Source organism: Phyllostomus discolor, chromosome 9 (genome assembly GCF_004126475.2).
Source record: "Phyllostomus discolor isolate MPI-MPIP mPhyDis1 chromosome 9, mPhyDis1.pri.v3, whole genome shotgun sequence".
In the NCBI taxonomy this organism is placed as follows: domain Eukaryota; kingdom Metazoa; phylum Chordata; class Mammalia; order Chiroptera; family Phyllostomidae; genus Phyllostomus; species Phyllostomus discolor.
The window spans coordinates 86,440,072-86,462,716 of record NC_040911.2 but is presented as its reverse complement, the minus strand read 5'-3'; the positions used below and the strand labels follow the sequence as shown (position 1 = coordinate 86,462,716).

Sequence of the window (22,645 nt, the reverse complement as noted above, 5' to 3'; positions counted from 1 at the left end):
AAAAAACCATATGGACTTTTTGGCCAACCCGATACACCCCTAGGCTCCTAAGGGTACATGTTTTACTTCTCTGATACTGTTTCAGGAGACTTCACTGGAAAATTTATTAAAGTATTTTGCTAGAGGGAAGAACTCACACTGTAGACAAGGTTCCTTATGGGGAGAGGACAGTGAAGAGGGATTTCAAGATACCTTTTCCCTCTGTAAGAAGAAGCAAAAGGCAAAAAATCAACAACAAAAAGCCCCTAATGAAAAAATAAACACATGATTTCTGGAGGAAAATCCCAGAGCGCTGCTGAATGGTGGGTGGCCTACAGCCTCCCAGAGCAGCGGGCAGCTCCTGGGACCCCCACGCACGAACCCAAGGGAAGGCGGATATGCACCCAGGATGAGCTCCCTCAGGTGAGTGGGACCGTCCAGGATCTCCTGGGAAGGTAGAGCAGAAAGAGCTGAACGCCTGGAGCCGCAGGCCTGTGCTCCCAGGTGTGAGACCTCAGGCAAGTCCTTCCTAGACCCAACTTCCCCCCTTTTAGGATGGCTCTGACACCTTCCGTAGGGTTCCATGAGGATGGTATGAGCCATGGCACATAACACACCAGGTACATTCTGGGCACTCAACACGTATCACTCCTGTCCTTTCCCAAGGCAGTGTAAGAGAAAACATCTTTCACCCCAAGACCCAGAAATCTGGGTGCCAACGATAAACCGGGCTCAGAGCGTGAGTGCGGCCACGGGGGCAGTGAGGAGCAGGCCTCCCAGGCCGAGGACCCGTCTGCAGCGAGGCTGGAGGCGGCACCCGGCTCAGCCCTCAGACCACGGGATGACACGGGGGAGTGAGGCCCTTTCAACCCAGTGTTTATAAAGATACACAGCGGGGCCAGTTTCAGTTATTTTTAGTCAAAGAAAAACAGCCTTTTCCGAGGGCAACAAAGTGGACTGAAGGTTAGAAGGAAGTGGGGTGTGGGCCTCTCACAAGCTCTTGCTGCAAAACCTGGACTTGAGGCAAGAGGGCCCTCCTGGGAACTCAGGGGGGGCCGGCCAGCAGGGGATGACTCTGGTGGGATGGGGTGGAGCTGCAGCCCACCGTGGTCACTTGATTGGTCTGCATGGGCTCTCAGGTGATTTCTACCTGCCAGTCAGTCGACATGATTAACACTATTATCCTTGGGGACACTGAATGGAGGAATGATGCGTGGAGCACGAGAGAGTGGCTTATTCAGTTGGATTCTGAATCACAATCAGGAAATAGTCTTTATCTGCAAAAGAGAAAAGCGAAAACATATTATCAGTAAATGTAAAAAGGGAGAAAAACACACTGTAAAAGAAATAAATCACTACACCGCCAACCGCAGAACAGGCGGGGTGAGCACACAGTATCAGTGCTCGGGCCACTGCCAGCGGCTGGGAAACGGGAGGCACCTGCAGGTTTCCCTCGGGGGCCTTTGCCAGCGTGACCCCACAGCGCAGCCTCTCTTCCTATTGTCCCAGAACTAAGAGGGAGGCAGGGCACCGTCACTGGTTTCTGGGTGGGGAAACTCAGGTTCGGAGAATTTCAGTAACTTGCCTGTGGCAGTGGTTCTCAGAATGGAATGACCTGGAGTGCTGGGCCCCACTCCCAGCTCTGTGGAGTCCGTAGGTCTGGGGCAGAGCCCGAGAACCTGTATTTTTAACACTGCTAGGTCATGCTCATGCTGCAGGTTCTGGGAGAACCAGCAGTGTAAGGTCACCCAGCCGGCTGGTGTCAAAGATGCGATTCCAACCTCGACCCCACTGCTCTTGGGTTAACATCAGTCCTGTCACAGGCTGGATGAGAACATTTCAAAGGTGCCAGATCAAAGGGGGCCAGCGCTACCTGGGTCCCAGCTCTGGGGATCCAGCCCAGTAAGGAGGAATGTCCCTGGTGAAATCATCGCAGGTCCGAGGACTCAGGGCTGAGCCTGACTGCCCCTCCTTTTACAGATGAGGAAACTGGAGAAGCAGCGAGTTTGGGCTTGGCCCACTTCATCATCAAGTTGCAAACATTCATCGAGGCTTCCACGTGGCAGGCCCTGGGTCAACCATTTCTCACAGGGCACCTCAATGAACCCCTGAATCTCTCTGTGAGGCAGGTACTAGTGTTTTCTCATTTTACAAACGAGGACACTGAGGCTCGGAGAGTTAAGTGGCTTGCAGAAGCCAAGGCAAAAATGCAGGGTGGGGTAGCTGGGTCTGACAGCTTGCTGAACACAAGCAAAACGGCAGGACCTCGAGCACATCTGCTTCATGTCTGCTGATTTAGACCTAAAGCTTGCCTTCCCCATGATGGCTGGCTGGCGGGACTGGGAAGAAGCAGATCTTATATGACTAATAGTTCCATGGCTAATAATCTGTGTAAGTAAAGATACATATCGCTTCCTAATAAAAATAAAAATAATTAAAGCCACCTACAGAGGCAGACATAATTAGCAATAGTGTCTTTTCTTCCAAATAATCTAGCTATGAATTTAATAATATCACTCCAGGTGCTCTGTGGGGAGCAGAGTTTTAAAGCTTGATTAGGCTGACAGCTTAGGTTTATATGTGCGAGGTTAATAAGTGAGCACCAAAAGACAGTCTTAAAAACATCTCTCCACATGGGCTACCTGGGCCAGGGTGGGGCAGAATGTGGTATGTACCCGTACCTGGGGAACCAAACTGACACCACCTCCTGCTACTTGTGGTCTTCTCAGTTTGATCAATGAGGAAGACTAAGGTGGGAAGAAAGGGACCTGGGCCTCCTTGCTGCGCAGGGCCGCTCCAGGCTGCTCCACTGCCCGCCCCCCCACCCCCCCACGGGTGCTAAGTACAGCCCCAGGAGGGCCCACCTGAAGGGCGCAGCAGCCAGGCCAGGGGACTGGCGCCCCCTACACAGACCCTAAGGCGATCCAGCCCAAATGCCTCAGAGGTTCTGCCCAGCAGCTCCTGACACAGCATTATTTCTCCGGCCGTCACCGAAGTGGGTGCGATCAAGGTGTTTTCATCCTAAATAACACGTCCCATGGGCATCCCTGGTCCCCAGCTCCACTGCTGGCCCCACCTCTAACCCCCACAGCGGGAGGGTCAGCAACAGAGGGAGGTTTATAAAGTCCTTCATTTATTTATTCAACAAATATCTGTGAAATGCTTACTATGTGTTTACAAGTTTCTGTTTTTGGAATTGTCTAGAGGGGGAGATAAGACTTAAAAATGCAGATAAACAGGCCGGTGAGCCAAGTGAAAAGGCAGGATGGGAGTGTAGCCAACAGCAGGGCGGCCTGTGTGAGGGCCCAGGGAGAGGCTCCTAAAGGCGGCAGGGTGGCTGGAGAGGTGGTGAGGGTGTTCGAAAGACCATTCCTTGTGTTTAAGGCAGTATGGCAAAGCCACACCCTGCCAGCATAACAAGGGGTGTGTGTGTGTGTGCGCCCCATGAGGATGTCAGTGCGAGACAGTGAGCGAGCAAGTGAGAGCACAAGGATACCCTCCCTCCCTTCAGGCCTCTTTGGGTGTCACCAGAGCCAGCGTCTGGTCACTTTACCCTCGCCCCCACTGACAACGCTGTGCACCCAAAGGAGAACCTTTAACTGGACTCAAGCACCAACCACACCCATGAACTCTGAAAGCCTGCGGGCACCGAATTACCCCAGAATTCTGCAGCCAGTTTCTGCCATCGTGTCGCCAAGCCCGGGGCATTAGTGTCCCTAGCCTCCCCACTGGCTCCTCCGTCTAGGCCCCAATCATAGTCACATCGCCTCCTGCCTCAAAAACCTCTGCTCACAGGGGCAAGTCCACGCAGCTGAGTTTGGTGATGGAGGCCCTTTCTAAATTGGACCACACGTCTCACCTCCCTCTCCCTCCTACACATATTCTGATGCCCCGGAGGAACGGCCGCTGCAGCCTGCCTGCATCATCGTGCGCGCTCAACTCTGTGGCTCGGCCCAGAAAGAGAGGGACCGAGAGAAGCAGCAACTCGCAAACTGTCCCGGAGACTCTGCCCACGGCCTGTGCATGCTGAGCGAGGGGGGCAGGACGGGTGGTCCTGCTGCCACCGCCTGTGGTCCCAGGCCTCGTGGGCTCCTCCCAGGGCAAGCATCTCATCACCCCGGGAATGACCCTACGCCCTAAAGATGGGTGTTGCACCACACAGCCAGCTCCGAAGTGCAAGCCAACACTCCACGTGAAACGAAAGCAGCAACCAGTGCTGGCTCGGGGCAGAGCTGGCTGTGTGGGACCCAGGGAGACAGCACTGTTGTTTAGAGGAGGGTAACATTTTCTCAAAGACAAAATGACTATACAGTATTTTTGCCTTCCACTTTGGTTTAAAATCCCTGAATCTTTTTCCTTCAAACTTAGGCTTTCTTGCCCCTCCGCCTGCTTACACTCTTTCCTGTGCCCTCAAGATGACACACCTCAGCTGAAACGTCCCCTCTTCTGGGAAGCCTCTGCCGACGGCCCCGGGCAGGCCTAATCACACCCTCTTCTATGTCCCAAAGTGCTCCCCGAACGTCCCACATCAAGGTGAGGGTTACGCTGGGTCATGCTCACGAGTCTGTCTCCCCCGATGAGTCATGGCTGGGGTGCCAGCCAGGGGCTGGACAGGCAGCAAGGCAGCCACCTCTGTCCCTTCAACTCTCCAGGCCTTTCTGCGGAACCTGAGCAGACACCAACGTGCCAAGCCTTCTCCTCAGGTGGCAGAGCGTATGCTGTGACGGCCAAATCCTAGGAGGGGATGTGGAAGGCTCTTACCTGGGGCAACCATAATTTCATTTTTCTTGGAGCGAATTCGAAGGAAGGTGAGGTCATTCTGGGGGTCAATTTCACGCACGGTGCTCCGGGCCTTCAAGATGAAGTTGTGCATGAGGTTGGCGTACTGGGTGGTGGTGGGGTTGTCCATGGTGCTCTTGATGGGGATGCCTGAGGGAGAGCAGACAGGCTGAGCGGGATGTGGAGGCCCTTTCTGCCCAGCTCCACCCCCACGCCCCCGATTCCACAGCACTGGACTGGCAGTTAACAATCAACGCCACTATTCCCCGGAGGCTTGCCGGGCACAGTGCTGAGCACTCCAAGTACGTCACTGCCAGTCCCCAGAACCACTCTGAGGGTGGTGTCACCATCTCCACCTGCCGACGGGGCAACAGACTCGGCAGGAAGGCGGCCTGCTTACGGCCGCAGAGCAGACAAGCAGTGGAGCCGGGACGCAGCACAGGCCCGCGAGCTCCACCCGTAAGGCCGCACTGTCTTGACTGGTTCCTGGCGCTAAAAGGAGAGACTATCACTCAGGACACTTAGAGCCCAGGCAAGGAGGACAACTCCTGCAAGTCTACAACACCCGAGAGTAGGGAGAAAACAGCTCGGCTTGTGCCAAGCTGTAAGCATCACTAGTGTGTGGCTCGTGTTCCCACCAAGGGAGGCTCGGGGCCCAGCTACACACAGACTGTTTAGTTGCAGCCATTTCTCCAAATTAAACCCCGTTTCTCTGCCTGCACACGCCCTCGTAGACAGTGTAGCTATGACTTTCAGAGAGCCCCCAAGTGGCCATTCCACTGATTTCACTGTGCCTCCACTGCTGGGTACTGAGGCTGGATTAAAAAAAATTTATTTTAAATTTTTATTTATTTTTTAAATACTCACCTGAGGGTCCACGGATTTTTAGAGAGAGGGGATGGAAGTGGGAGGGGGAGGAAGGGAAAGAGAAACATCCATCTGTTGCCTCCCGTGTGCTCCCCAAATGGGCATTAAACCGTGACCCTTCGGTGGACGGGACGGCACTCCAACCGAGCCACGCCGGCCAGCGCTAGGGCTGGCTTGTTTACTGCATTACTGTGTGACAAACACCACTGTTTTGAAGACTGTTTCCTCTCGCCGAACTACTCCACGGATCTCCCTCGCCGGACAGGGCCTGCTGTCATGGAGGGGAGGAACGGGACTCAGCCCGAGTGACCTCAGCCCACAAGTGGGGCATCAGGTGCCTGTGACTCACTGTCACATGCCACCAGGAGGCTCCGTCAATGAGGCCCCAGGTGCCCACAGCTCACAGGCACTTGTGATGAGTGTGGTACACGTGGCTCCTCACACGTAAGTGGCTGGATTTGGGACGCAGGTCCTGCTCACCTGGTCTACGACTGACCAGCCTAAGGATCAGCCAAAAGCAGCCACCCTCAGGCCTACCCACAGGTGGCAAGAAAGTGGCCCAGTCTTGTCTTGAGGGCACAGGAACACGACAGTGGGCAGAAGAGGACACAGAGCAAGAGAAGCAGCTGAGTCAGAGAGGCTGCTCTGAACCAACTGAAGCCTGAGAACAGGTTGTAGTAATCACCTGCCTTTAAGAGACAAGACAAGTAGGTCACCAGACGGTGCTGTTGGGTCCTGGCTGGCAACAACGTGCCCACCAGGGCCTTGCTCAACAGTGGAACCTTTCTGAGGATGGTGGTTTGAGCAGCTCGGGTGATGACTGAGTGGGAACTCTGAAGTCTGGTGACCTGAACTTATACCCCTGCTCTGCCCCCTCCTGGCTATGTGGCCTCAGACAAGCAATCAGACTTCCCTATGCCTCCATTTCCTCATCTGTAAAATGCCTGTGCTTCAAAGTGCTGCTGTGAGGATTAAGTATGACTTAAGGATGTGTAGCGAGGCCCTTGCTGGTGTGGCTCAATTCGTTGGAGCATCATCCCTTAGACTAAAAAGGGTGGGGATTCGATCTCCAGTCAGGGTACATACCTACGTTTTAGGTTTGATCCCCCACTGGGGCATGTGTGCGAGGCAACCAACCAATGTCTCTCTCCCTTCCTCTCTGTCCAGAATCAATACACATATTTTATGAAAAAAGAATACTTAGCAAGAGTATGCATGTAATAAATGTTGGTGGTTTAGCAATATCACCCACATAGTAAATCCCACCCCCCAGGAACATGAGAGGCAAGCCTCAAGACCTGGCAAAGTTTAGATCAAACCTCTTGACACTCTCTTTTATATACAAAGGCACCTACTCTCAGGTTCCTCTGCCTGGAACTTTCCTTTCTTCTCCTATTCTCTCATAATTCCCCCTGGTCCCTCAGGCCTCCACCTTTTGGTGCCCGCCCCCCCCCGCCCCAGATGTGGTCAGTGCCCCGTTCTACCACACCAGCACCACGCGATTTCCCTTCACAGCTACTTGAGTTTGACGTCACACCTTTACGGAGGTGACCCTTACGTGTGTTCCCCAGCCAGGGCCAGGTCTGATTTGTTCACCAGTGTCCCTGGAGAAAATGCATTAAGCATTTATTGCCACCGATACGTGAGAAGTCACAAGGGCTACTTCCAGCAGTTTAGACATGTGTTTGACTACATTCCTACCAAGTGAAAGGGTGTGTAAAGGAGACAAGAATCTAACCACTTGCTGGCTCACATGAAAAACAAAAGGCGGCCCTGGCCACGTAGCTCAGTTGGTTGACCGTTGTCCTGACACACCAAGGTAGGGGGTTCAATCCCTGGTCAGGGCACGTACAAGAATCAACCAATGGCTGCATAAGTATGTGGAACAACAAACTGATGTTTCTTTTTCCCTCTCTCTCTAATATCAACAAATAAAAACTAAAACAAAAACCACACGACCCAAAACAAAGAAAGAAAACACGAAGGTGGCAGTAGGGCAGGGACCAAAACTGCGGATAATTTCAAAAAAGGTAAGAGATCATTGGGTGCCAGAGCTGGGGCACTTCCAAGGCACCACAGTGATGAGGCCGTCTGCCCCCAGGCCACTGCCTTCACAAATGGGACCCTGCAGGCTGCAGAGCCGCTGGTCACCAGGGGGCACAATTTCTAACCCGAGACTCAGATCTGTCAGGCTGTACAGCCAGGTCCTTCCACCAAACCCAACCCCATCAGTTAACAATAAAAATTAACAAAACTTAACAGACGTTTATTACACACAGACTGTGTCAGCACTGTTCCAGGTGCCGGGGTACAGCCGTGAACACGGAGACAAACCCCCGACCTGTGGAGCTTACACATTTGAGGCTGTTAGACCGCCCCGTGCGGGTAGCAGCAGAGGACAGCAGGGGGGCTGGAGAAGTACAAATGGACCAGAATGTTCCTTAAATTCTTGCTACGTTGTCTTAAACTCAGACTTTTATCATGAAACATCATTGGCATCTGGCTAAGACAGAGCCGTCAAAATGCAGGGGCAGGCTGTTGGTGTTAGAACAAGGCGTGTCATGAGTTCAGGGGCAAGAGCGACCACACTGGGCTGGGTGGTCAGGGAAGGCGGCCCACAGGAAGAGGCAACTGAGTTGATCGTCCTTAACTGGAAACTTCCAGATGGTTTAAAGGCCCCTGAGCTATGAATTCTGGCCATCCCCACCCACAGCTGGGTGACCTTGTCTCTCTCAATTTCAGGTTTCTTATCTGAAAAATAGGCAAACAGCCCTGGACGGGGTAGCTCAGTTGGTTGGAGCATTGTCCCATAGACCAAAAGGTTGGGGGTTTGATTCCTGGTCAGGGCACATACCTACCTAGGTTGCAGGTTCAATACCCACTTAGGGTGCATATGGGAGGCAACCAATTGTTTCTTTCTCACACTGATGCCTCTCTCGCACTCTCTCTTCCTCTCTTTCTAAAATCAATAAACACGTAAAAAAATTTTTTTTAAATGAGAAAAACCCTGCCTTGCAGGGTCGCTGTGTGAAATGTAAATAAGATTGAAGAGTAAGCTCTATGAACGAGACACAAAAATAAACACACACAATGACTTTAACACTGTAATGGCATTTACTATTCTAAAAGCCTCCCTTAAAGGGAGGTAGTATGATTATATTTTACTGATGAGACACTGAAACAGAGAGGCAAAGTGGTTTTTCCAAGATTTCAAGCGCGTTTTCCTTGCTTCTCTCTCCTACACTCCAATGGCCCCTCTTTTGCCGCTGCAACTTATTTCCTGAGGGGAAACACAAAAACCAAACCAAAACACACACCCAGGCAGTATGGTTCTACAGACCACATTCTCCATCACTGAGCAATACTGCCACATCATGCCCTGGCTGGTGTGGCTCAGTGGATTGAGCGCTGGACTGCAAACCAAAGGGTTGCTAGTTCGATTCCCAGTCAGGGCACATGCCTGGGTTCCAGGCCAGGTCCCTGGTGGGGGGCATGCGAGAGGTAACCACACGTTGATGTTTCTCTCTCTTTCTCCTTCCCTTCCCCTCTCTCTAAAAATAAATAAAATCTTTAAAAAAAATACTGCCACATCAGTATACAAAAAAAAAAATATGCTCATTAGTATCCAGAAGGTAAGCCGTTGGGGCTATAGTTTTCCAATGAAACCGTTCAACTTCTGGGCAGTTTTAAGGCAAGAATGGAGGCTTATGGATTGCGAATACCAGAACACTAGTGAAGGTCTAGGGGTCCCAGCTGGGGAGTCAGCTCCTGGGGCTGTTCCCTCCCATTTGGGGTCAAAGAGCTCCAGTCCCAGAAGACAGTGTCGCTCTGAGTGACATACACACAGTCCTTCAGGACTTGGACCAACCGCTCCACTTGGGGCAGCTGAGGCCTGAAGAGGAGAAGGCGGAGGCCCAGGCCCGCCTGCTGCCCCCTAGCAGACCTAAGCTGGGGCCTGCTGCCCCTCCCAGTGCGCTGAGTGCTCCCACCCTGCTGCCTCCTTTACACGTGATGACCACATGGTCTAACGAGGGTTTGCTAAAGCCGGGAAGCAGCCTCTGCCTCCCTCTGGGCTGGCCAGGGTCTAACGACTTGGAAAACAACACTCTAACTGAGGGCATGCCACCTCCACTTCGTCACCTTTGGTGACATTCATTCTGCTTTACTAAAGAAGGCACTGTGGAGAACCTGGCCTTTCGAAAACAAGGCCCAGAACAGTGACACACACAGGGGCTCACACGGGGCCTCGAACAACTCGAGACGAGTGAATACGCTGAACCAGGGAACTGGGGAAGCCCAGCAAGGTGCCTGTGGGCCACAGACCTGCAGCCACTCCCTGGTCCTCACAGCGGTGCGAGAGAAGGCGCACCGGTGCCTCGGACAGACTCGGAAAGACACCTTGGCTCTGTGGTGGCACGTAAGTCAACTGATTTCTAGACTCAAGCTTTCTCCACAGCAAAATGGAGAAAGGGCTGCTTTAGGGGATAACTGAAACACAGTGTCTGTAAAGCACCAGTCCGTGGCCTGGCACAGAGCAGGCAGGGGAGGAACGTCAGCCTCCCTCTTCACCATGTCTACGGCAGCTTGGGAAAATCAGTGTCTGTACTCTTCTAGTTGTTGACGTAACATTCCAGAACAGAAGGGAAAACTATGGGCATAAAGAAGTTGACAAGAGTGTCACCTAGCAAAAAAGTGGAAACAATATAAAATGGGGGATAGTTCAATAAACATTGTACTGGCAGTTAAAAAAAATCTTGTTTATGTAAACTATGAAGCAAAACAAGCAAACTTCATGAGTAAACATATGCAAAAGATAACAACTATAGTCTTGGCTGGTGTGGCTCAGTGGATTGAGTGCCAGCCTGCGACCTGACAGGTCATGGGTTTGATTCCCAGTCAGGGCACACGCCTGGGCTGTGGGCCAGGTCCCTAGTTGAGGGTGTTCGAGAGGCAACCCACTGATGTAGCTCTTGCACACAGATGTTTCTCTCCCTCTCTTCCTCTACTAAAAATAAAATCTTTAAAAAGGATATATATAAATTAAAAACTCAAACTCCCTTAAAAGTAAAAAAAAAAAAAAAGAGTAACAACTATAATTATGGCGAAGAGAAAACGCACCCGAACAAGGGCCGAAAAGCACGGCACACTAAAAGGGTGATCTGTCAGGGCAGTGGGATTGAGTGGCCTTTCCTTTATTAAAATGGAGAATTCAGTAACAGTGCTAGGGCAATGCAGGTGTTTTAAAAAGGGTGAAAATTCATGCACACGAAGGGGCTTGGTAAGCAGCAAGTGCTGTGGTGTGTTTGGGCCGTTTTCCAGGGCCTGCCTGAGTACTGGTCATGGTCGGAGGGGAGGGCGTACCTTCCGTGTTCACCACGATGATTCCCTGCACTCCTTTCTGGCTCTGAAGTCGCTTCAGTGTCTCCTCCACCTCTGCCTGCCAGAAAGGACAAGACCAAGGTTAGGAGGGGCCAGGAAAGCTGGATTAACTCCCTCATACCCTGGCAGATGAATCACACATTTGTTTTCCAACAACAAACAAGTAACACCTGGACACGTGGCACCTTCACAAAGCTCTCCAGGCGTGTTTAAAGTGGTTCCCAAGCCTCCACCAGCACCAAAGTCATCTGGTCACACCCCTGGCATAGGGCAGGGCTCCTCTGGGCCCTTTGCCTACCAGGCACTATTACCCCTCCTGCCTCAGCTATTCGGGAACAGAACAATGATGCCATTCCTGGGAGTATAGACACATCCATGACTCACGTATCTGGTACACCTAGGGGACACGAAGACGATGATGATCTGAAAAAAACCCAAACAGTGGTATCTAACAGGAAGGAGACACTGTCATTTGCAGCCCAAACAGCACAACTGAAAACATTCCAAAGGAAGCAAAATGACCCCATGAGGATAGACTCAGTGACTTAATAAGCTAGTGTCTGAGATAGTATAACATGTGGCTCATAGCCACAGGAAATGGGCCTGGGGTCGGGGCTCATTAATCCTGATTCTCCAGAAACTAGTCCGAGTGGGATGCTCTGACACACAGGATCTGTAAGCAGAGGGGACAATCAAACATTTGGTTCCCTGCCATGCAAGGCCTTCTACGTCATCATGCACATCTTTCACCCTACCCCCCACTCTTTCATCTATACGCTCACACCTCTGTTTCCACATTTTTCATACGAACAAGGCCTCTTCTCCGGTGAAATCCAACAAATTCTTCTGGACATTTAAGACATCGCCTCCTTCAAAAACCTTTACTGATCTCCAACTCAGTGGAGTCTACCACTTATGATTCTGCCAACTCTCCACTGCACCTTTCTGGAGATACACAGAATGGTCTGCAGAACAGAAACTCGACATAACAACTGCCCAGCTGAAGCCAGCCTAATTCTTCCTGTGGACGGAAACTGGCTTTGCAGTGGGCTGGTTCTCTGAAGGCCCCTTCAGATGGGTCCAGAATCCAGCCAGAACCCCCCAAAGGCTGAGAGTTAGACTACGTTGGAAATAGAGGCTCCATTCTCCAAAAAAGTGGTTCCACACCCCCAGAAGCTCATGAGTTGGCCTGGGAGGAGGAGCTTCTAAACAGTGGATGGAGACAGCACAATGAACTACTGTCTTTCTAGTAGGAAAAAGGCTAACATTCCAGTCACTGCCACCCACTCCCCTATGATGTAAGAATGCTGGAGAGAAGGGCAAACAAGTTCCTCCTACAAAGTAGCCTGTCACCTCTAAAACCTGGAGGCTGTGTGAAAGGACAAGGCTACATGAGAGCACAGTACAGTGGGTCATGCATGTAAGAAAGAGATCAGAATTCACTCAGAGGACTCACTGAGTTCCTACTATGTACTATTGTGGAGAAGTGGGGTGAAGTGTGATATGATCACCACAGTACTCAGTCTGACCTGGTAACCTTCCTGGAAAATCATCCTAAGGAAATAATCCAGAGAAGTAGAAAAACACAGCAAGATTCAATGACATCAGCATTAGCGAAAAGTAGAAAGGGCCACAAATGCCCAATAATTAGGGAAAAGGCCAAATAAATTATGGAATGTCCATTCACAAGAATATATTGGGTTGGCCAGAAAGTTTGTTTGATTTTTTCCCATAAGATGGCCCTAGTAGTGCTTAGTTGTCTTTAACTTCATTTGAAACAATTTTATTAGATTGTATTGTGACAGCTGTCATATCTGTGTGAATCAAAAATAAAACATCAAAATTGGTGAATTTTTGTGTGGCCATTTTAATATTGAAGATGGAAAAAAATAGGCAACATTTTGGCATATTGTGCTTTATTTATTTCAAGTTAAAAACACAACTGAAATGCAAAAAAACATTTGTGCAGTATATGGAGAAGGTGCTGTGACTGATCAAATGTGTCAAAAGTGGTTTGCAAAGTTTTGCTTTGTTTTTTATTTTAATCATTGTTCAAATACAGTTTTCTCCTTTTTACTCCCAATCCAGTCCCCGCCTCACCCTCCCCACTTCCCTCCCATTACCACCCTCCCCTTAGTTTATGACCATGTGTCCTTTAAGTTTGTTCCTGTGAACCCTTCCCACTGCCCCCTTAAATTCCCTCTTCTCTCCCCTCTGGTCACCATCAGCCTGTCCTCTATTTCAGTGTCTTTGGTTATATTTTGCTTGTTTCTTTGTTTTGTTATTTAGGTTCCTGTTAAAGGTGAGATCATATGGTATTTGTCTTTCACTGCCTGGCTTGTTTCGCTAAGCATAATGTTTTCCAGCTCTATCCACGCTGTTGCAAAGGGTAGGAGCTCCTTCTTTCTTTCTGCTGCACAGAATTCCATTGTGTAAATGTACCATAGTTTTTTGATCCATTCATTTACTGATGGGCATCTTGGTTGCTTCCAGCACTTAGCTATTGTAAATTGCGCTGCTATGAACATTGGGATGCATAGGTTCTTTTGAATTGGTGTTTTAGTATTCTTAGGATAGAGTCCCAGCAGTGGAATTGCAGGGTCAAAAGGCAGATCCATTTTTAGTTTTCTGAGGAAGTTCCATACTGCTTTCCATAGTGGTTGTACCAGTCTGCAGTCCCACCAGCAGTGCACTAGGGTCCCCTTTTCTCCACAACCTCTCCAACACTTGTTATTTGTTGCTTTGTTTATGATGGCCATTCTGTCTGGTGTGAAGTGGTATCTCATTGTGGTTTTAATTTGCATCTCTCTGATAGCTAGCGATATTGAACATCGTTTCATGTGTCTTTGGATTTTCTGTATGTCCTCCTTGGAGAAGTGTCTGTTCAAGTCCTTTGCCCACTTTTTAATTGGATTCCTTGTCTTCTTAGAGTGCAGTCGTGTAAGTTCTTTATATATTTTGGAGATTAAACCCTTGTCTGAGGTATCATTGGCAAATATGTTTTCCCATACAACTGGTTCTCTTTTAATTTTGATACTGTTTTCTTTAGCTGTGCAGAAGCTTTTAATGTTTGCAAAGTTTTGTGCTGGAGATTTCTCTCTGGAAGATGCTCGATGGTTGGGCAGACCAGCTGAAGTTGATAGCAATCAAATCAAGACATTAATTGAGATCAACACTATGACACTTGGGAGATAGCTGACATACTCAAAATATCCAAATCAATAAAGTTGTTGGTGAAAATGAAATATATATGTGCCTTTTCCACTTTATTAACTTTATTTATTTTTACAAAGAGGGGAAGGGAGCAAGAGAGGGACAGAAACATCAACGTGTGGTTGCCTCTCATGTGCCCCTTACTGGAGACCTGGCCTGAAACCCAGGCATGTACCCCGACTAGGAATCAAACCAGCGACCCTTTGGTTTGCAGGCCAGCACTCAACCCACTGAGTCACACCAGCTAGGGTGTATGTGTCTTTTACGGAAAAAACCACGGGGACTTTTTGGCCAACCCAATAATACACACAGTAACAATGATAACCAGAATAAGCCACAGAAGGTTTATGATGTAACTTTACATAAAAACAGCTAAATGCAAAAATGAAGTGCTTGGTGACTGCAACCACATGAAAACAAGAAGGCTAGGGGGTTATGAAAAATAAAACACATCGAGAGAAGCGAATTCTAGATAAAGTGTTTTTTTTCAAAACAGCCTTTTTATTCCATTGTTTCTACTTAAAAACATTTTTTAACCCCCCCCCTCAGTATATCCAAGAGTGAGATCTCTGTCTGATATGGGACTATAGGGCTCTGACATGCTCAACATTATAAGAATATATAAGAATAAGTTGGATGACAATTTAGGATAGCTTAATCAATCTGCAACCAACCTGAGGAAGAGGAAAGAACTAAAACTAAAGGTGTCCAACTCGAGGTCCAAAATATCTTCTGGAGGATGGAAAGTGGGGCTAAAATGAAAAAGGATAAAATCTCACAAAACTGCTCTTCATTTAATAACTTATGGGTGCCTCCTATGCCAGACATTGTTTTAGACCTGGGGATGCCATAGTGAACAAAACATAACAAACATCCCCGCCCTCATGAAGCTGGTATCTGGGGATGGGGAGTCAGGCATTAAACAAACAGAAAAGTAAACTATAAATGAATCAGATACAGTAAGGAAGGAGGATCTATCTGGAAGGTAGGGGCTGATGGCAATTTTAAATAAAGTAGTCAGAGAAGTCCTCACTAAGGTGATAGCTGAGTCGAGGTTTGAAGGATAAGAGGGAGCTGACCATGCGGAGACTTCCAGGGAGAGTTCCAGACAGCACAGAGGACGAGTACAAGAGCCCGGAGGCAGGAGTGGCAGCTCCAGGAAAAGCAAAGGAGCCGTAGTGCAGTGAGTTCCAGGTGGCCGAATGAGAGAGGTAAGCAGGATCAGATCAGATTTCAGAGGGTCTGGTAGGCCATAGTAATGACTTTGGCTTTTAATATGGATGACCTGGGGGGGGGGGGGGGGCACTGGCAAGGTTTTGATGTTTCAAAGGGCGGCTCTGGCTGCTGTACAGAGAATGGACTGCAGGGGGCAGGCGCAGCCTGCTTGAGCAAGGTGCCCTAAGCATGTGTCGCTCCCTCTCAAGGATGCAACCTTCTCCCTCGCTCACGACTTGATGTAACTAATTCCAAACCCTTTGGACTTAGTTCATGCGCCTCCTTGGAAGACCTTCTCTGACACCTACCCTTCTAGGTATTCTTGGCACCCTGCCTTCATAGCACTTATCACAATGGACTGTAGAGGCCTGTTTCTTATCTATCTCCTCCAGACCCAAAGCACCCTGGGAACAGGGACCTAGACTTTCTAGACCTAGTACCTGGCACCGTTTAGGCTCAATGCTTAGGGAATAAATAAAAAGCATTTCTACAACTGTTTTACAAAAATTGACCTTTCTAAGTATAGGACAGGGGACAAGGCCTTACAGTACCCAGTGTAAACAAGAGCTAGGGTTTTAGATAATCCTAAATTTAATAAGAACCAGTCACTGACGTCTGGTTGCTTAAAGTAAACACACATTTACGAAGAAAGGAGGTACAAGTATATGATGACTATTCAGCACCTGCTACATGTCAGATATTGGGATGAACGTTTTCAGACATACCTGTCCTCTGACCCTTCCATGGTAAGTATGATTCCCATATTACAGAGAAGAAACGGAGGTTCAGATGAAGAGTTTTGCCCTAGGACACATAGGTCAAGAGGAACCGAATATACCTTTGACCACAGCCGATGAGGTCCCTGCCTCGTCATACCATATTCTGATAGAAGAGAACTTTAAATAACAAGTGAACAAGATTCCTGCAGGGCACAGGGACAGGGGAAGGCAGCAGGGGGATGCTAATCTAGCTAGTGTGGTCAGCAACACCTGAGGATGAAATCCTTAAACCAAGAACTAAATGATGAGAAAGTAAAGCACTCCAGGCAATGGAATAAAAGCAAAGGCAGAGAACCAGGAACAAATTCGGCATTTTCAAGGAACAGAGGTGACTGTATTGCCACGTTTTTTGATTCTCTGCTAATCTGATAGGCAAAGACCAAATAATAGAAAGCCAACCTTTCTTTAATTTTTAAGAGTTATCAGTAAAGTTAAAATGGAATTTACTGATTGCATCTCTCTTCTTTTGAGTCTCCTGACTTTTCTGCAAATCTACTGATTTTCGAAAACTCTTGTATTGGGTTGGCCAAAAAGTCTGTATGTTTTTTTCAATAAAATAAAAAGACACATTTTTCATTTCATCAGTATGTCGGCTATCTCCCGTGTGGTACCGTTCTCAACTAATGTCTCCATTTGATCACTTATCAACTTCAACTGGTCTACCTGACCACAGAGCATCCCCCAGTGAGAAATTTCCAGCACAAAACTTTGTAAACCACTTTTGACACACTTGATCAGTCATAGCACCTTCTCCATACACTGCACAAATGTTTTTTTGCATTGTAGTTGTTTTACTTTTCTTGAAATAATAAAGCATAATATGACAAAAATGTTGCATATTTTCTTCCATCTTCAATATAAAAATGGCTACACAAAAACTCACCAATTTTGATGTTTTATTTTTGATGCACACCGATATGACAGCTATCACAATACAATCTAACAAAACTGTTTCAAATGTAGTTAAAGACAACTAAGCCCTACTAGCTCCATCTTACAGAAACAAACAAACAAACAAACAAACTTTTTGGCCAACCTAATATGTTAGAGATAATAGACTTTTGTCTATCATATAAATTACACTCCCCCCATTTTTTTCATTTAATCTTTTGATTTTTTTCAGTAATCAGGCGTTAACAATTTTTATACAGTCAAAATATTTTATTTCTGTAAGAGCAGAGAATAGCTTCTCTACCTGACCCCAACCAGCAGGGTCGGGGGAGGCCTGCGTGAGTGAGTGCTGGCCATGGAGTCTAAGCACTCTCTGTGAGGCACAGGGCACCAGCTACCTGTCTGGGTTCAGAAGACATTGTTTAAAACAAACTTCAAGTTCAGCACTACAGGAGGAAAAAAAAAAAGAAAGGAAAGGGAGGAAGAGAAAGAGAGGAAGGAAGGAAGAAAGGGAGGAAGGGAGGGAAGGAGGGGGGGAGAGGAAAACAAATGATGCCACCCCCCCCCCCCACAAGCCGCAACAGGGACATTTGCAGATAGAAAAGGACAGTTCTACTCAGGCATCCAAGTCGTGCCAGCTCTGCCTCAAACTCAGTCTGTCATCCCTTCAATGCTAGTGCATGGGTACCAGTAATGTATGGTTAGACATGCAGCCCTGCACGGTCAGCTCACCCAACTGGTGTCCTCAGGATTCTGGGTATGTAGTACTATCCTATCAACATGGTGTCTGCAACAGGGAAAGGACAAAGCTCTGGGATTATCAGTTCCCAGGGTGTGTGTTGCTGACAGATGGAAATATAAGTAGTAATAAAACTCCAGAATTATTTATTGGTTCAGCATAGGAGAAATAACCATCTGAAGCAAATGATTCACAAGGGAACTGTGACCAATTTGACTATTAACCATAAAAATTAGAATTTTGCCTTGGCTGGTGTGGCTCAGTGGATTGAGTGCCAGCCTGCAAAGCAAGGGCTGGCTGGTTCAATTCCCAGCCAGAGCACATGCCTGTGTTGTGGGCCAGGTCCTGGGCGGGGGTGCAGAAGAGGCAACTACACACTGTTGTTTCTCTCCTTCTCTTCCCCTCTAAAAATAAATAAATAAAATCTTTAAAAGTGTTTTTGAATTTTTATAAAAGAATGAATCAAAAAACACAAAACATCTGTATCAAATAGAACAAACAAAAGAGTGATTCCAAAACGTCATACAAAACAATTAAGAAAAATAGCATGTCTTTAAAAGAGGACAAAAATAATACTAGTAGAAAATATACCTAAGAGAAATTACAAACACATAGAAAAATGTTCATTATTCCTTGTAAATAAAGAAATGAAAAATTATGGCAGTGCTGAGGTAGTTTTTTTCATGTTGGCAATGTTATGGCAAAATTGGTACAAAGGCAATATGACTTTTTGGGATAGCTACAGGATAACATTATTTCAAGAACCAAAAGTATTGGTCCTTTCACCTCAAAAATTCTTTTCTTGAAACTTTTGCCTAAGGAAATAATCTGATAAACTTTATTTTTATTTTTGTGGTAAACTTTTTTTAAAAAAGAAAAATAAACTCTACACAGTCAGAAGCACTAATTACAGCACTAAGCTCTACTAGTGAAGAACTAGAAGCAACACGAATGTACACCAGGGGAATGGTTTGGCAAATGGTAAAGCCAATTCACTGATTATGACACAGCACAAAGTTATTCATCACAAAGATGATGCAGCAACAAGGTTAAACCAAACAAAAAAGAAAAACTATCATATACATCTCAAAAAATACACATATGTAAACAAAGACAAGGGAGAACATACAGAAACGAAAATAGTTGTGTGGTGGAGTAAAACCAGGTGAGAATTATGGATGATCATCATTCTATAGGGCGACTTGGCAGTTTCTACCAAAATGTAGAATAGGCATGCCAGAAGTACCACTTCTAGGAATCTATCCTACATAAACAGTAATCACTAGCATGAATGTTTAAAAAAAAAGAGAGACAAGAACAGTTACTGCTGCCTTGTCTGAAAACTGTAAATCACTGAAATGTATATACTGCAACAGCATACTATACAATCCTTAAAACAGAATAAAGTATATCTGTTATACTGATGTGGAAAAATATTTGATATTTTTAAATGAAGAGTAAGTTGCAGAACACATCTATACACAGTCTAACGTAAACTTAGTATCTATAAACGTGTGCTCCAGTTTCATGCAATGAACAGCTCACATGTAAGTGTGCTTATGCACTGGAGCAATCTGGAAGGAAACACACTCAGGTGCCAACAGTTGTTACCACAGGGGAATGAGACGGGACTATATGCACTTCCTACATCATATACTTCAGTACTGCTTGAATTTTCTAGGTATGTTTTGTTCTTAGGAATATAAACACAACGGCATGGTAAAAGTAGCGGTGAGCTACAACTGGTGTAAGAGAAAGAAGGGACACATACATGCTTAAATAAGACATACAAAAAACTAACAATGTTTCAGAAGAGACTGAGGCTGGGAGGGTAAGGGTTCAGTGGGAGATTGATGTGAAATAAAACGTGATGTGCAAGACAAAGTTACTTATGTTCGAAGCATTAGCACATATTTTTCGCGATGTAAAGGCATTCTTTGAAGAGTAATAAATAAAGAAATCAGGCTCCACAACTGTATATTAAGAGCTAAACCCTTATGCAGCAAAAACTGAAGAGAAAAACACTAGAATATGCTAATATAAGCAGTTGTCTCTAGATTATGGCACTGTTTCTTTTTCCTTTTCAACTTTTCTTACAGACTTTAAATTTTTAAGTAAGATTTTTGAAAAGTAACACATTCACATAGCTAAATATTTAAAAGGTCTTTCTAAGTTTTTTACAGGTTGGGAGGATTAAAGACACGAAAAAACAAACTTGTAAAGGCGTTAAAGAGCCCACAACTCCGGCCAGCAAGCAGGGATCCCCCAGGGCGGACCCGCCCTTTTCTGATTCAGGCAACCAAGTCCCAGCGGCAAGAAAGAACCACAAGGACAAAAAGGCAGGCGTCAGCTTCGAGGGTTCTAATCCACTTCCGCCATTTCCTGGGACAAAGCACTAGGTTTCCCCAGGTTTTGGACTTCAAGTGTGTAAAATCGGGGACGATACCATATCTCTCACAGAGACGTGGTGAGGAGGAAAGCCAAACTACACACAGCGCTTTTAGTGCCTCAAACAAATCAATCTTCCAGGAAACCCTATCGCTATTGTTGTACTCGCACAACAGGCCCAGGATACTAGGATGCACCGGCCGCTGAGCCAGCTTCCCCATCTCCCTCAGATCTTAGCCAAGGCCTGAGCTTCCACTTCCAGTCAAGGGGCAGCGGGATGCCCTGGCCCCGCCAGAGTCCCCTCCGTCGGGGTCTGGAGGCCCACCCCACTCGCGTTCCGCCCTCCGTCAGCTTGGACCCAAACCAGCCCCGCGCACGGACACTCTCGGAGGATGGAAGGCTAGGGGCACAGTGGGGCGTCCCCGGTCGGCCAGATTCCCACCGCCAGCCGCAGGCTAAACAAACATACTCACCATCTCGGACCGATCGGGTAGCTCCGGGTCTCCACTGCACAGCCCAGTCCGAAGGAATTTCTGCGCTTGCTCAAAACATTACGTCAAAACGGACAGCTTCAGTAGCCAATCAGGAGCCAGCGTAAGGCGGATGGGCAGGCAGACCTTGGACCGCACCCCCCAGGGCTCGTGGGAAATCTACCCTCCGCCTTCCGAAGGTGGAGAACAAGGGAGCACTCTAATTATGGAAAATTCTTTACGCCAGCAGTGCCGGAGAGATGCTGGTTCTCGCTGTCGGAAGAGGCAAGCTTTCAACTGTCTACGAGGCCTGGCTCTGAAAGGCCTAGGGGGAGGGTTGTGGGAGAGTATGAAAGCGAGGAGGGGGATTGCTGAGACACCCCCACCCCCTCTGCGTCCAGATTGAGGCAAAGTGAAGCGCGAAGCCAAAATGTGCTGAAGATGTGCGAGAGTCCGCGGTTTGGTCCGGACTCCAAGCGTCTCTGGGTTCTCAGAGCGACCCTGTTGGGAATATTCCATGCAGGCTCGGAGATGAAGTGGCTAGGGCTGGCCTGGGAGTCTGCAGACTTAGGGCTCAGCCCCATCCCTGTTACCTGGAAGAAGCCACTTAACATCTCTACGTTCCCTCCTTTTCTTACCTTTAGAAGGAGGACCCTTCTTTCCAAAGCTCCATGTTGTCCTCTCCCGCCCTCTCGCTTTCTACTCCCGCAGGCCATAAAAATTTCTAGGTTTTGTAGCGAAAAGTAATTTGTTAAAACAACTGCCGTTTAGTGAACCTTGTGCCTCATCGCCGGCCTGAACACTTAATGCGTGCTATCGCAAGGAGCCTCAGCATCCCTTCACAAATGTTTCTTCGAGGCACTGGAGCTTGCTGAATTCAACACAGATGATTTTCATTCCACTTAGCCTCTCTTTAACTGGGGAAGGAGTTGGTGCTCCTTTCAAGAGTATCTTGTACTACAGTGAGTTGACAGTAAGGCAATCTGGCAGACACCATTTTAACTGTGTGATCGAGGATAACATTACTGGTAGTGGGACAGATACATTGATGTCTGCCCCCTATATCATACACTAAGGGCACATCACCTCTGTTGTATTTTTCACAAAAACCCATGGCCTTAATCCGAGAAAACATTAAATGAAATTTGAGGGGCATTTTACAAAGTATCTAACCAGAACTCTTCAAAAATGTCAAGGTCATGAAAGAATGAGGAACTGCCACAGACTGGAGGAAACAAAAATGTGATTGGTAGAAAAATTGGTGAAATCTGATTAAGGCTGTAGTTTAGTGTTACTTTACTTATGTCAGTTACTAGTTTTGAAAATTAACAAGTTATACAGGATGTTAACATTGGGGAAAGGTGGGTGAAGGGTGTGCAGGATCTCTCTACACTATCTCTGCAACAGTTCTGTCTCTGTAAGGGGCTGCAGAGACTGGATCTCAGAACATCTTGGAAAATAAGCACACAAGGGATCACCACCCTCTTGCATATGGAGAACCAGGCTGAGAGGGGTGAAGGGATTTCACAAGATCACAATCACAGATGCAAAACAGAGCCTGGCCAGTAGTTCATGTGACTGGAGCCAGAATGAGGGGGAAGGAGGAGTTGGAGATAATTGTTGGCTTTGAATGAATGGCAGGTTTCTGAGTTCTGGAGTTTATTCTGTGTTAATGGAGGAATCATTGTAAGATTTTAAGCAGGGAAGAAGCATGAGACTGAGGTCTTCCACAGGTCATCAGAGGCTGCACAGATGGACTGCAGGGGAGAGAATAAAAGCAATGACAAGAAGTTGCTACATTCAACCAGGGATGAAGAAGATGTGGGCTGTGACAATGAGAACATCTCTGAGAGAAGTGATTCAAAAGACGTTTTGGAGGTAGGCTTGACAGGATTTGGAAAACAATTGGATGGAGCAGCTGAATCAACTATGGAAGACTACAAGGG

At 47.4% G+C, this 22,645-nt stretch overlaps 1 protein-coding gene across 1 annotated transcript; it reads right to left on the bottom strand.

Moving 5' to 3' along the window:
• On the bottom strand, positions 1-20,810 carry DYNLRB1 (dynein light chain roadblock-type 1). The gene is made up of 4 exons (XM_028524317.2): positions 20,703-20,810; positions 10,987-11,062; positions 4,741-4,908; positions 1-1,256 (listed from the first exon to the last, which is right to left on the bottom strand). Exons 1-4 carry the CDS (start codon positions 20,703-20,705, stop codon positions 1,213-1,215), a joined length of 291 nt encoding a protein of 96 aa, XP_028380118.1. The 5' UTR covers positions 20,706-20,810; the 3' UTR covers positions 1-1,212.
• Between the last annotated feature and the right edge of the window lie 1,835 nt (positions 20,811-22,645).

Bases quoted from the DNA above. Each gene is read 5' to 3' on its own strand.
- DYNLRB1 (XM_028524317.2), bottom strand. The intron at 4,909-10,986 runs GTACGCCCTCCC...GCTCTCCCTCAG, and splicing joins CATCGTGGTGAACACGGAAG to GCATCCCCATCAAGAGCACC. The intron at 1,257-4,740 runs GTAAGAGCCTTC...TCTCTTTTGCAG, and splicing joins TGAAATTATGGTTGCCCCAG to ATAAAGACTATTTCCTGATT.